The sequence below is a fragment of the Balaenoptera acutorostrata genome, chromosome 7, assembly GCF_949987535.1.
Source record: "Balaenoptera acutorostrata chromosome 7, mBalAcu1.1, whole genome shotgun sequence".
NCBI lineage: Eukaryota > Metazoa > Chordata > Mammalia > Artiodactyla > Balaenopteridae > Balaenoptera > Balaenoptera acutorostrata.
The window spans coordinates 111,069,012-111,082,541 of NC_080070.1; the positions used below are offsets into that span (position 1 = coordinate 111,069,012).

The window sequence follows — 13,530 nt, forward strand, 5'->3', positions numbered from 1 at the left end:
TCACTAGAAAATGCAGGTGAGGTCAAAGAAACACGACAGCACTTTGAGTTAGGTTTGTGGTAGTGTGACCATCACTTAGTGTTCATTTTTATTCTTCTCATTAATTCATGCCTGCTTCATTCATACATAAAATTTCTTTTGAGGGTCCACACAGAGGATCGGGGGATCCCGTGCCTGTCACGAATCCAGGATTCTCAAGCAAGTGCTTTAACTGCAACAAGAATTGAAGAATAAAACGCACAGGGCTCCGTGAGTGTAGCGAACAGGGGTTTGGGTGGGGTCCCTCCGCCGGACCCACAAGGCGCGCCCGGGCTCGGCGGGACAGAGCACGGGGACGCGCACGCAGAAGGCCGCGCCCTCCCTCCACCCCCTCATCCAGCTGTCTGCAGACTGCGACCCACACGCGGGGCCCAACTCCCCAGCAGCCCTCTAGACGCCTAGCCAGCCCTCGGCCCGCTCACCCTGGCCCCTCCTGCACGGCTTCCGCTTCCGGCCGTAGGGGCGGGGCTTCCGGCCGACGGGCGGGGCGTGGGGCCGCCTTGGGCGGCCCGGGCCCGGAAGCGGCGGCGGTGGCGGCTGCGGCGCGGACACCGCGGGGTTGGCCATGGCTGTGAACTTGAGCCGGAACGGGCCGGCGCTAAAGGAGGCCTACGAGCAAGTGGTCAACGAGAAGTCCCCGACCGACTGGTGGGCGCCGAGGCGGCCTGGGGCGGGCCGGGAGCGGGCTGGGGCCAGGGGAGCCAGGGGGCGCGGAGCCGTGTCTGCCCCGCACCTGCGCCACACCCCGGGGGGAGCGGTCCCCACCCTGTCTCCCCTTGCCCCACCGTGCGTGGGCAGGTTAAACCCGGCGTGGGGGTCCGGTGAGTCCCCGGCCCTTCCCCTCCGCTGGCCACCGGTCTCGGCCCTGCGGGCCTCGCTGATGCTTCGTGTTCCTGGCTGTGCTTGAGTGCTTCGCCAGGTTCTCCTTTCTTGCCCGGGGACTTCCCTGGACAAAGGGGCCCTCCACAGCCCTCCTTGAGAAAGCGGAAGCTGCGCCCGGCTTCTTCCAAACGCTGTGCTCAGGGATGGGACTCTGAGGGTGGTCTGGCAGCCTTGCTTTGGAGATGTCAGGCAGGAAGGTGGAGGGGTTTAAGGCCCTGGTTCCCTGTGAATATGTATTTGAGAACCTCCCTTTCTCCAAGAAGAATATACTTCATATTTCTGAGCCATGGGGAGATGAAGGAAAGGACGATGCTGGTTATGTGTTTGGAAAAAGGTCCCATCTTCCCTCCACCTCCCAGTGACATCCTTTCCTAGGCTGTCGGTGTTAGAGGCTTTATAGTACTGGAAGCCTGGATCTGAAGTCTCTGGGAGAGCCCTGGGCAGCCCACACATAGGGTCAGCTGTCTGTCCTGCAACTAGGGTTGTTTTTTGCATGGTAGTTCTCTGTTACCTTCCTTTTTGCTTAAATTGTGTTCACTGACCAGTTTTGAGAACTTGTACTTCCAAGAAGTATGCTGAGTACAGTGGAGTAAGGTGACCAGCTTTGGGGCGGGAGCCTTTTCCCATTGCCTAGGGAGGGGCCCGCTGGGCGCGGCTGAGCTACTGTGGCTCTCTCCACTTGTCAGGTGCTACTGCTTTCGCATGTCTGCTTTCCCTGGTGCCCAGCACAGAGCGGCTTTTGTACAGTGTACTGTTGTGACACTGAGGACATTGCTGCCTTGCCTTGCCTTCACCCCCAGGCCTTTTAGGGAAGAGCTTCAGGACACCAGCTGCCTGGGTCTGCAGAATCTCTGGGGCCACGTCGATGTGGGCAGGTCCCCATTCACTAGCTGAAAAAATATCTAGACCCATGTCACTTCCCTGCTTAAGCTCTGCAGTGGCTTCCTGTTGCATCATAAACACAGCCTGGACTCTTTGCCATGGCCGACAGGCTCCTGACCGCCCCTCCTGTTTACCGTGCTGTGGTCACACCTGTTTACCACCACTCTCGCTTGCTTTCTTTTCCTTAAACTTGCAAAGCTGTTTTCTCCTCACAGGCCTTGTTCTTTCTGCTTCCTCTGCCTGGAGCGCCTTTCCACATCATCCTAGGGGGCTCCCCAAACTTCATTTCTCAGCCCTGATGTTGCCTTTTTGGAGAGGCCTTTCTGGACTCCTGTCTCCGTGGCTGTAGTCACATTTTCCCATCTCCCTGGTTGACTGCCTTCAGGCATGCACCAGACACCCTCACCGATTTTCTTGTCACCTTTGCTGTTCACCAGAAAGGGTGGGGTGGTCCCCATCTCTGTCCCTGATGTAGGGGTACTGAGAGCGGTGCGGAAAAAGTGGCAGAGGATATCAGAGCAAGAAGAGGTGCTCTCCGGTTTGGCGGGTCATAAAAAGTTCCTCGTGCAGAGTGGGTGCGTTGGGCCGGGCCCTGGAGCCAGGTGGGATGGACAGCAACTCTCCTTACCGGCCCTTTCTCCTGGCTCCCCCAGGTTTTTCTTCCCCTAGGTCGTGGCGTGTTTGCTCACTTCCTGCACCCACCGCACTATCTGACAGTACGTTAGTGTTGGTGCGCGTGTGTGTGTGTTTTGTTTGTCTCCCATTAGAAAGTACGTTCCACAGGCAGGGCCTCTTAGGGATTATTTGTGGCTGCATTCCCATCGCTAGCAAGCCGCAGGTTCTCAGATTAGGCTTTTGGCAAGTGACTGAATTATAAGATGCCCAGTGCCCCATACTCCTTGTGCTATATGCCTGCACAAGCCAACACACCATTTTTTTTTTTCATGTCGGTTTGAAAGAAGGGTTGTTTGATTGAATGTGGGGTGAGCCTCTGAACCGGGAACATTCAGGAAGGTGGCTCAGGCTGGAGCCCAGGGTGGAGGGGAATGAAGTCAGAGGGGTAGGTGGCCGGCACGGAGCGTGACCTTTGCTAGCCGCTGGATCCCTTCTTGGAAGAGCTAAGCTGAGCAGCCGTCTCTGTTTCTTGCTGCTGGTCCGGTGCCCCTGTCTTCTGCAGCCAGGGGCTTCTTGCCTCCAGGAGGAAGGCTGGTCAGGACTCTGGCCACCAGAGTCTGGATGTCTGCCACCACCCAAGTCTTCTTTTCCCCTGTTTTTCTGAGTGTTTCTCTCCTTCTGCACTCTCTCCCCTCTGCTGGGAAGCAGTGGTTCTTTCCTGGCAGTCTGTCCTCCCTCCCAGCCAGATCTCTGGACCTGGGTCTAATTTCTTCTGACTTTCTCAGGCTTAGGCAGCTCTGCCCAGTGGCATTAGCGAGGCCCTGGGGAAGCTGAGTGGAAGTTGACATGGCTCCTGTCAGACTGTGGACCCGGGAGCTTCCGTCCGGCGCGCCTCAGCAGGCGTGTGCCGTGGAGCGTGGGGAGATGATACCCCAGACCGGGTTTTGCCTTTTATTTCTGTCCGGTGGATTAGCACCCTCACCTGGCGGTCTGCCGGCACTCCCTGGAGCTCAGCCGCCGCAGGGTTCGTGCCGATGTCTGGGCTTCATGTGGACTGCTCAGAAGCCACCTATTCTAGAATGTCCTCTTTGAGTGACCTTTGTTCTGGTCAAGGGACCTTCCGTGGCCCAGATTTAATACAATTTCCCATAATTTATAAGCCCAAATCTTTACCAGAGTTCTTATGAATAATTAGGCTTATCGGAGAAGGGCGGTGTGACCTAGGGTCACCTGTGGAGACCTAAGGCTCTGCTAGATATAGCACTTGCCCAGACAGGGAGCCTGTCTTGTGAGGGGCCTGACTTCATGTTGAGTCATGGCCCCTGTGGTTTCCAAGGCCCTACGCAACCGATAAAAGCCTGTGTTTGCTGGAAGAGCCTCAGGCCAGGCAGACCTGCTCCACCAACCTTTCAGCCTTCCCGGAAGACCACAGATATGCACAGGCTCATTGAAAATGCACGTACTTCTCCTTCCTGCTTCTCCTCGGGGTGCTTTGGTTTCAGGAATATGCAGGTATCTTTTGTTTGTTCAAATTCACATACATGGTAGCTAGGGGAGTATCTCACACATAAATGTGTAGAAGGTTGCCGTAAAACTTCACAGCTCAGTTTCCTTCCGAGTAGATGTATGCGCCCCGTCTCCATAGGCTTGTCCTCACGACAGGCCTCTCTGGTAAGTCGGGCCAGCTGCAGCTGAGAAGGCTCAGCTCTGGGCGGCCCAGCGGCCTACTGAGATCCTGCCTTGCACTTCAGAGTGGGGTCTGTGTCAGCCTACAGGGTTACTGTCCCGCTGAGCTCTTTGGGGTGCCGCGTGAAGCCTTGGTGGGCACAGTGGGGGCAGATGGTGACCAGGGCACTGGCTGTAGCACCTGTTTGTGTTTTGTTTCAGGGCCCTCTTTACCTATGAAGGCAACAGCAATGACATCCGTGTGGCTGGCACTGGGGGTGAGTATGATCAAGCGAGGAAGCAGATGGGCTCTTATGGACGGACCGTCAGGAGGCAGAAGCCCGGGAGGGAGGGTGAGGTGCGTGGAGGGGAGAGAGTCGTGACATCCGTGCTCCCTCTCTGCTGGCGTTTCGGCCGTCACAGCGGGAGGAAGGGCACTCAGGGTGCATCGGTGTCCCCTGCATGTGGCGTGACTGCAGTGACACCTCCCCTGGCTAAGGGTGGGCCTACCCCACATCAGTTTCAATGTTGAGGAATTCCCCGGTCCCCTGATGGGGCTGACTGCAGCCAGCCAGGCAGGACAGAGGCTTCCGCTGAGCAGTGTGGGCCCCCGGCATCCACAGCTCCTCCTGGGCGGCTTCGGGTTTCAGACGTTTCTAAGTGAAAATACCTTCTCCTTGGCTTTCTCTGCCTGGTGGTGCAAGGCGGCACTGCTCTCTGTCTGTGTTGTAGTTGGGAAGAGCTGCCCTCTCCAGCTTGCAGGCAGCCCAAGGCCTGGCCTGGGCTGCAGCTGGGAGGGTGACAGTCCCGCAGAGCTGGGTGCTGGTGGTGGAAGAGGAGGTGCAGACACATCCTTCCCTCTGTCCTCTTCCTGGTGGGCTGAGTCTCTGCAGGGCACACCCTCCCCCAGGAGAATTCACATCAGTGCACACGGTCCGCTGGGACAGGGTGACCTGGAAAAGTGCTCCTCAAATACGGGGTGAAACTGCAGGCCCCCCACCTGATACCCTTGACTCCTCGTTCTCAAGGCCAGCTCACCTGACCTGAGTGACACGGCTTCACTGTTCAGTGCATGTTCACTAGCGTGTTCTCTGCTTGCCCCATGAACGGTTCTGGTGACTTGTTGGTAGAAAACGTCTCCCTCTTTGGAGTGCCTCTCCTTGGTGGTCCTCTTTCTAGAAGGACTGCCACTGACGGTGGTCTCAGGTGCAGTGTGATGCCATAGGGGACTGAGAATTGCAGAGTTCAGCTGAGTTTCATACCACCATCCTCAGTGGTATTCACAGGCTCTGCTGTAAGAGCCCAGCACAGGGCCTCAGGACTGCCCCAGGTTCCGTGGAGCCCTGTAGCTAAAATACCTGATCCAGGTCCTTCTCACAGTCTGAGGGGGTTTGGGATACCTGATGAGAACCCAAAACTCTAGTACATGCTGGGGCTCACAGCCTGAGTGTTAGGGAAGAATGGCATTCCTGGGCCCCATCACTCCCTTATCCCTACTCAGAGAGTCTCAGAGCTGAGGCCCTATATGGCAGGAAGTTAACATCTGCTTGGGACCCTCTGGGTGGCCCTGGAGTCTGAGCAGACGTGGGTAAGGGCAGGGTGACTCACGTCAGGCCCTGTTATTCCAGGGCGGTTTGTGGAGTGCAGGCAATGGTAAAATTGTTGCAGAGCCCCTCCATTTGGAGGTCTGGTGCTTGCCTGGTTTGTAGCATAAATGACATTTTTACTTCCAGAATTACCTGTGGGTTTACAGGAGTGGTTTTTAGACTAGTGTGGCTTAAAAAATCACCTGAGGTGCCTTTCCTTCCTTCCTCCCTCCCTCCCTCCCTCCTTTCCTGCGTCTTCATTGCTTCTTAGGGGCTTTCTCTCGTGGTGAGCGGGGCTGAGGTGCGTTTCACAAATGCAGATCCTGGGTCCCATCCAGTTCTCGTAAGTCAGCTTAGTGCGGGTAGGCCTAGGAATCTGATTCAGATGCAGATGGGGCTGAGAACCCTGGTTTAGAGGCAGCTGGGGCTTCCTTTCCTGATGGACTAGGTGCCAGGGTGGGCGTGGGGTGCCTGGCCTGCCCCTGACTCTCCTTGTGACTGCTGCAGAGGGGGGCCTGGAGGAAATGGTGGAGGAGCTCAACAGTGGGAAGGTGATGTACGCCTTCTGCAGAGTGAAGGACCCCAACTCCGGCCTGCCCAAGTTTGTCCTCATCAACTGGGTATGTGGAACTTGAGGGCTTCCGAGTTCTCCTCTAGGTGTGACCCGGAAAAACTCCCTTTTCTTCTTTCGTGCTTTGCCTTTTGTGACTGGAGCAGAAGAGGACTTGACTTTAGAACAGCTTGAATCTGGTGAATGAACAGAATAGTGGATTAATTCAGTGTGGCCCAAAAAATACCTGGGGCCTTGCTAGTGTAGAATTCACTGTTCCAGCCCAGAACTGCTCCTGTGCAATGGAGTACACACAGCCACAGGACACTCACGTTCTTGTCCTCTTCAGGTAGTCACCCTGAGGGAGCAGAGTGCCTGGATAAGGGCTGGGAGGGCGCTGGGAGTGTAGGACGGGGGCTCTCATGAAGTGGAGCCCCCGGGTGGGGACTAGGGAGTTCTAAGGCAGCGCCCCACAGTGGACGCTGGCGACCGTCCTGCTCCAAGAGCCTCCCCGACTCGGGGGTGTGGGGGCTCACCGTGTCCTCTGCTTTGGGGTTGTGGTTTGCTCCTTCCCGGGACACAGGGAAACTGCCGAGTCCCTGGAGTGGGCAGTGGCTTTGCGGGGAGTCCTGGGTCACACCGAGGAACTGGCGGCTCATGCTGCGTGTGTTGTGTTGCAGACCGGCGAGGGCGTGAATGACGTGCGGAAGGGAGCGTGCGCCAACCACGTCAGCACCATGGCCAGCTTCCTGAAGGTGAGGGCTGCTCTGTGCAGGGCCTCGCAGAGTTCACCAGGTCCCGGGGTTCCAGGGTATGAGTGAGCGGGCATCACAGCCGGAGGTGGAAGTGTGCCTCACGTCCCGATGCTGTGTCTGGACTTCAGGGCGTAGCCAGAGGCTGCTCTCCTCTTGCCCAGGAGGTAGCCAGGGCCACCTGCAAGCTGGCTTCAGCGGGAAGGAAGGACGAAGGACCTTGAGGAGGCCCTGCTGCAGCTGGTCTTGGGGTGGGGCTAGGCCTTGGGTTGCATTTGTTTTGTGAGTACAGACTTCTAGCAGTACTAGCAGGACTTGGAGGAGAAGGCGGGTTGCTTCCGCTCACAACCTCAGCGTGCACGTTCCCTTTAAGGCATTCTTTTCTAGTCCATTTTTGCACGCATTTATTTCAGTCATCATGTAATGGAACCTTGTTTAATTTCAAAAGCATTTTGTATCAAAAAGCATTTGTTGTTCACTTGTCAGCTAACTCTTTGCATTTCTTTGGTTACTGGCAAGGAGGCTCAGGACTTTGATTTCTGGTTCTGGCCACACTTCTTCAGATGCACCTCAGTTTCTCCATCTAGGAGCCGAAAGAGAAGGTCCCGAGCTTATTGGTATTTAGTAACAACAAGGTCATAGTTCTCACTTCTCAAGAGAAATCAGTAACTTGCTTTTTGTAGAAAATGTGCTTGTTTCCAGGTGACTTTTAAGGTTGGATTTCATTCACTAGAAAGAAGCCCTTTAATGCCGGGGCTGTCTTGTAGCACCACAGAACAGGCCACACCGTGGAGGGCAGGGGCCTCGCACGCAGGCTGGGACAAGAACGATGGCTTTCCCTCAGCTGGCTTTCCGGAGGCCTTGGGGAGAGCGTGCCTTGGTTCCTGGCAGGGTCTCCGGACCCTGAGCGCGGTGCAGCCGCCGTGCCGTGCGGACCGAGGTGTGCGGCCTGTCCTCTCCTGGGGTCGCGGTGCTTTTTGTTCATGAAGTCGCTCCTGCTGCAGGGGGCCCACGTGACCATCAACGCCAGGGCCGAGGAGGATGTGGAGCCCGAGTGCATCATGCAGAAGGTGGCCAGGGCCTCAGGGGCCAACTACACCTTCCACAGAGAGGGCAGCCGCTTCCAGGACACGGGCCCCCAGGCCCCAGTGGTGAGTGCTCTGTGGGCCTGAGGTGGCTGGGCAGGAGCGTGCAGTTCTAGCTGCTGGACCGATCAGACCCGCCCTCAGCGCTTTCTCCCTCGGGGGCTGGGCTCCCCCTGCCTGGCTTCCGGTCCTGGAGCCGGACTGAGGTGCAGACGGTGACCCCGAGCCTGACAGGAGCAAGGGCTGCCTCCTGGTGAGGCGGGTGCTGGTGGGCATGAGGCATGGCCTTTGACCCTGCCTGGTAGTTCCAGAGCCTCTTATGTGTGGTCAGAGGTTCTCTGCAGGGAAATTCCGTCCACCCTCCAGGCCATGGCCCCAGAGTGTCCTGTGCCGCCCTGGACGGTGGTTGCTTTGGAGAAACTTCTGGTGGTGGACAGGGCAGGCCCCTCTGAGTTGTGGGCACACGGACGCCTGTGGGCCTGTGGTCTGGTGCGGGATGGGAGCTGGGGTTCTTGGAGACCCTGGGGGTTCTGCCATGGCAGTCAGCTGTCTGAGGGGCCCCTGTCCAGAGGCCTGCCTCAGAACTGCCCCGCCTCCAGGACTCTCAGGCAGGCCAAGGGGCCTTTCCTGCCTTGGCTTCCATCCGTAGGGGCCTGGTGCAGTGTCGTCCGGGGCTGAGCTTCCCCACTTGCAGTTCCCAGGGCCTTTCACGCCCTCTAGGTGTCAGTCTCCTCAGGGGTCATTGGGCCAGGCGCCACTCCCTCTGCCAGGTACCATCCTAACAGTTCTTACCTGCGTCCTGTGCGCCTGTCAATGACCCTGTAGTGACTTCTCCGTCCCCCTCAGGGCTCTGTGTACCAGAAGACCAACGCTGTGTCTGAGATCAAAAGAGTTGGCAAAGACAGCTTCTGGGCCAAAGCAGAGGTAAGTGTCGCCCAGGGCGTGAGGATGAGAGCTGGCATTTGGTCTGGTCCTGTGTGCACCAGCCAGGAAATGGTTTACTTGCTGTGTCTCAGTTTTTCTTACAATAAGCTCATAGAACAGATGTCCCTGGTAGCACCCACGTGCAGATGGTTGAACTGAGGGTTAGAGGCGTTAGGGAACAAGGCCAGTGAGTGCTGCTGTAGAGCCCACGCTTGACCACGGCCCGTGCAGGCTGCCTGCGTAGCCCGGGGGTGAGAGAGCGGGTCCACGCGGCCCGCAGCGCAGAGACCGAGTGGGGCAGCCGCCCGCGGCTCTCCCTGCAGAAGGAGGAGGAGAACCGCAGGCTGGAGGAGAAGCGGCGGGCAGAGGAGGAGCGCCAGCGGCTGGAGCGGGAGCGCCGAGAGCGGGAGCTGCGCGAGGCCGCGCTCCGGGAGCAGCGCTATCAGGAGCAGGGCGGCGAGGCCGGGCCCCAGAGGTGAGGCGGGGCTGCCCCGGGACCTTCTCTCCTCCTCCCTAGGAGCGTCCCCCAGGGGCAGGTGAGGGGGGCGCCGAGGCCAGGCCGTAGCTCTTCCCTCTGCCCCTCCCAGCAGGAAGTGGGAGCCGCGTGAAGCGCTTTCAAGGAACAGAGAGGAGCAGGTGAGTCTTGGACGCCCCCACCTTGAGGGGCCAAAGGGACGCACGCGGGTCCCCGATCCGCTGAGGCTCGTCCGGGACAGGCGCGCAGGCCGCCTGCTGTGAGCCCCGGGGCCGTGTGGGTCCCTCCAGATGCGCACACCCCGCCCAGCAGACCTGGGGGAGGGGCTTACTGGGAGGGGCCTGCAGCCGGCTGGGGCAGATTAGAACGTGGGACACGTGGTGTGTCAGGGCCGTCAGTGGAGAGGAGAGCCACGGGCAGAAGCTCAGCCCGGCACGGACCTCCGCCTGGTCCTGGCAGAGGCCTGTGAGCCCCTCAGCTTTGGTGTTTTGCTTCCTGACCCCCTGCACAGCTGCAGGGAGCCGGGCAGGCTGATGGCTCCCGGATCCTCATTCACTGCCGGCTCCGTGCGCGCTCCTTCAGGAGCCTGTCTGTCCACAGCCGGCACACCCACGGGAGATTTTCAAGCAGAAGGAGAGGGCCGTGTCCACCACGTCCATCTCCAGCCCCCAGCCAGGTGAGACTTCCCTCTGCACCCAGCTGTGAGGCAGGGGAAGGCTGAAGGGGAGCCTGGGGTCCCAGGGCAGGGCCCCCTGACTTAGAGACAGACGTATCAGAAGGTGAAAGGGATGAGTAAGGAGAGCCCGTGCTCATGAGGGTCACTTCTGGCACGGGAGCCGGGGACCCAGGTGGCCCCTTGCTGCTCTTGACCTGATGGGACAGGAGGGGCCGTGTGTGGCTCTAGAGTGGACACCCTCCAGCCCCGGCCCTGTAAGCCCCCTGACGTTGGGCTGTTGTCTGGGTCTCAGAGACCTGCATCAGTCACCTCTCTGGCCCCCAAAGGCTATATTGGACTGCACTGCTGGTCCGCTCTCCAGTACTGCACACGGCCCCCAAGGGGCTGCTTGGAGTGTACGATGTGTGTGTGACGTGTGTACAGCGGGAGGTGTTCCTGCAGCTGCTGCATGTCTCCGTTCGCTCCCTGCATGACAGCCGCTGTCCCAGAACAGGTCCACCCTCCGGGCAGTGCAGGGCACAGAAGGGGCAGAGAGGGCTTGGTTCTTCCCCCTTTCCAGCAGTGTGATGTCTTCAGTGTTTACCGTTGGTTTGCAGGCAAGCTGAGGAGCCCCTTCCTGCAGAAGCAGCTCACCCAGCCGGAGACCCCCCTCAGCAGAGAGTCAGCTCACGCCACCTCAAGGCCCGGGGCAGGCAAGGCTCTCGGCTGCCCTGTGGGGGGTTGGGGGTGGGAGGGAGACGTGGCATGTCCTCTCCCCTCCCCTGGCTCAGAGTGGGTCGTGTCCTCCCGTGCAGATCTCCGCAAGGAGCCGGCGCCCAGCGCCCCTCCGTGCTCGGTGCCAGTGGAAGAGGAGGCCGTGTACGAGGAGCCCCCAGAGCAGGACACCCTCTACGAGGAGCCGCCAGTGGTGGGTTCTCTGCAGCAGGGCAGATGTGTGAAGGGCCCGCGTGCCCAGAAACGCGCTCCTTGGCCGTGCCCATCACGGGATGCCTGACTTTTCCGCGGCGCACTACCTGTGAATTACCTTGTTTAATTTTGGAGCATCCCGTGCCCCGTGTGCCCTCCCCCCAAGTCTGCCGTGAGCCCTGGTCACAGGCAGGGTTGAATCTGGGTAACCACGATCCCAGACTTCTCTTCTTCTTTCCCATCCGTGGGTAGGTGCAGCAGCAAGATACCAGCTCTGAGCGCATTGACCACTACCCGGGGCTGAGTGGGAAAGGGCTCTGTGCCCGGGCCCTGTATGACTACCAGGCAGGTAACGTGCTGCAGCTCTGCCACCTCAAACCACGGGGCCCAAGATCAGGAGGCAGGATTTGCGGACTCCCTCAAGGGGATGGCCCCGGGGCGTGTCAGAAGTGAAGACAGGAGGGTGAGGAGGGAGAGGGGGTGGGTGCCCTGCCCAGCCCAGGCCTCCCCACGTGCTCCGGGCAGCTACTTGCTGTCCACTGGTGTGAATCCCAGGTGCCCGCCTCGTTCTAGTGCCAGGAAGTGTGACCAGAGAAGCGGGCCCAGGCCTGGATGCCGGTGCCCATGCTGGCCCTGGGTAGAGGCCTCGGGGAGCGGGCTGATGTGTGGAAGTGCTGTATCCAGCCTTTCGCTGGGACGCTGAGCCCAGGGCCAGGCCCTGTAGGAAGGTGTGTACTGGGGGAATGGCCACAGGAGCGGCATCAGGACAGGCTGAGGGCTGGCTGTCCCAGAGCCCTCAGCGCTGCATCTGGGCTCCCCTTCTTTGCAGCCGACGAGACCGAGATCTCCTTTGACCCCGAGAACCTCATCACGGGCATTGAGGTGATTGACGAAGGCTGGTGGCGTGGCTATGGGCCAGACGGCCACTTTGGCATGTTTCCCGCCAACTACGTGGAGCTCATTGAGTAAGGACCCCTGACTGCCGGCCGAAGCCGAGGGCTGTCCTTCCCTTCCCCACCCAGACGTGATTTCCTTGTTGCTGGAAGAGGTGGCGTGAGGGTTGTGTACGGCACTTTTCTAGGAATGGGATCCCCTGATGAGGGCAGGCCCTCGGGCTCCCTCTGGCTTGGGTGGCTCGGCCTCTGTTGCCCCAAATGCAGCAATAACCTGGTGATCTCCAAACGCGCTTCCAACAGCTTCCCAAGTCCTCCCACCCAGCCTGGTCCTTGACCCCCAACAGAAGACATTGAGCCAAGCCCTGCCCAGCGCCAGCCTCTCAGTGACCTCTTCCCAAGGAGTATGGCCCTGCCAGTCTGCGGGGGTGGGTCTGAGCAGGGGCATCTAGAGGTTTCCTTCTGCACTTGCCTTTTTTTCCTTTTCCTCTTGGCTTTAAGGGATGGTGTCTATAGCTATCAGTGACCCTTGGGAACAGTGAACTTAGAGTTGATGACCAAAGTCAGAGTGGGTCATGATAGTTTTGGTAGCAGTCTTTCTGGAACCTGCTCTGTGCTCCCCATTTCTCTGTCCCTCTTCCTGGGCTCTGGGCAGTGGAGATAGGGACAACCAAGCCCCCATCTAAGTATGTGAAGGAAGAGGTGAAAACATCAACAGACACTGCGTGTCCTTCCACGTGGCTCACTCTTGTCTGCTGGCCCCGGTGTGCACCTCAGTTGATACGGTTTAGAGAAAGTAACCATGGTGGCCTGTTCCTACTGTCTTTCCTTCTTTCTGCCCCAGCCCACCCGTGTCTGCTTCTGCAGTAAGAATTGCCCCACGCCGGCCCTAGCTCCGACCCCTCCTGTTGTAGCCCTCACGTGTGCACCCTCAGACCCCTGACCAACCCTTAGCCATCTGGAAGAGGCATAAAGGTCAACGTGTGACTGCAAGTCAGCCGCCTGCGTTTCAGTTCCGTGGGAGGGGCCGAGGGCCACGCTGATCCCTGCCATGGGGAGCCTCCGCCCACGCAGGACAGCCAGTGTGCACACGCGCCTGGAGTGAGGCACCTGCACCCGCTGAGCGGGCGGGGAGTTAAGCTCTCGTGCTCTGGGAGGCGCCAGGTGGAAGCAGCTGGGGGCAAAGGATGCGCTGCCGAGGCCGTCGGCCCAGGTGGTGGCCAGTCCCGGTGCCCCCTCCCCACCTGGCTGCAGATGGCGTTTCCTGCCTTCTCAGGCTGAGCTGCGGGCGGGCCTCACCATGTCCTGACTTCTTAGGACAGCCTCCAGGGCCCACCCCAGCTGTCAAAGCCCCATGAATCAGGCATGGCCACCTGTGGGCTTGTCTGCCCCTGGACAAGGGGACACCCGTGGGGCAGGGCTCAGGGTACCACCTTGCCCTTCCCACCCTGGGGCTGCCAGCACAGTAGAGGACAACCAGTGTGAAGGAAGTGGTGTGTCGGCCACAGTCCTCGCTCGCCATGGGGAGGGCTGGGTCACTTGGACTCTCCCTAAGTGACCCTGGGCACTCGGATTTAGAGCAGGGTTACGAAGTGGCTCT

The 13,530-nt window shown here is 59.3% G+C and overlaps 1 protein-coding gene across 3 annotated transcripts; it reads left to right on the forward strand.

Moving 5' to 3' along the window:
* The first annotated feature begins 533 nt into the window (after positions 1 to 533).
* On the forward strand, positions 534 to 12,927 carry DBNL (drebrin like). 3 transcript variants are annotated; one of them, XM_057550008.1, is made up of 13 exons: positions 534 to 687; positions 4,306 to 4,361; positions 6,177 to 6,289; positions 6,900 to 6,974; positions 7,976 to 8,122; positions 8,903 to 8,980; positions 9,304 to 9,455; positions 9,568 to 9,616; positions 10,038 to 10,131; positions 10,728 to 10,823; positions 10,926 to 11,038; positions 11,290 to 11,386; positions 11,867 to 12,927. In XM_057550008.1, the coding sequence occupies exons 1-13, from the start codon at positions 605 to 607 to the stop codon at positions 12,004 to 12,006; spliced, it is 1,293 nt and encodes a 430-aa protein (XP_057405991.1). In that variant the 5' UTR covers positions 534 to 604; the 3' UTR covers positions 12,007 to 12,927. The 3 variants fall into 3 exon arrangements, with proteins under 3 accessions (XP_057405991.1, XP_057405992.1, XP_057405993.1); XM_057550009.1 differs by having other exon boundaries at positions 9,571 to 9,616; XM_057550010.1 differs by having other exon boundaries at positions 9,571 to 9,616; positions 10,056 to 10,131.
* Positions 12,928 to 13,530: the final 603 nt, after the last annotated feature.

What these genes read in the sequence shown, in the direction of transcription:
- DBNL (XM_057550008.1), top strand. Translation starts at nt 605, where the DNA reads ATGGCTGTGAACTTGAGCCGGAACGGGCCGGCGCTAAAGGAGGCCTAC. An exon ending in GGCGAGGCCGGGCCCCAGAG is followed by an intron (nt 9,456 to 9,567) that starts GTGAGGCGGGGC and finishes TGCCCCTCCCAG; the next exon opens with CAGGAAGTGGGAGCCGCGTG. An exon ending in CATCTCCAGCCCCCAGCCAG is followed by an intron (nt 10,132 to 10,727) that starts GTGAGACTTCCC and finishes GTTGGTTTGCAG; the next exon opens with GCAAGCTGAGGAGCCCCTTC.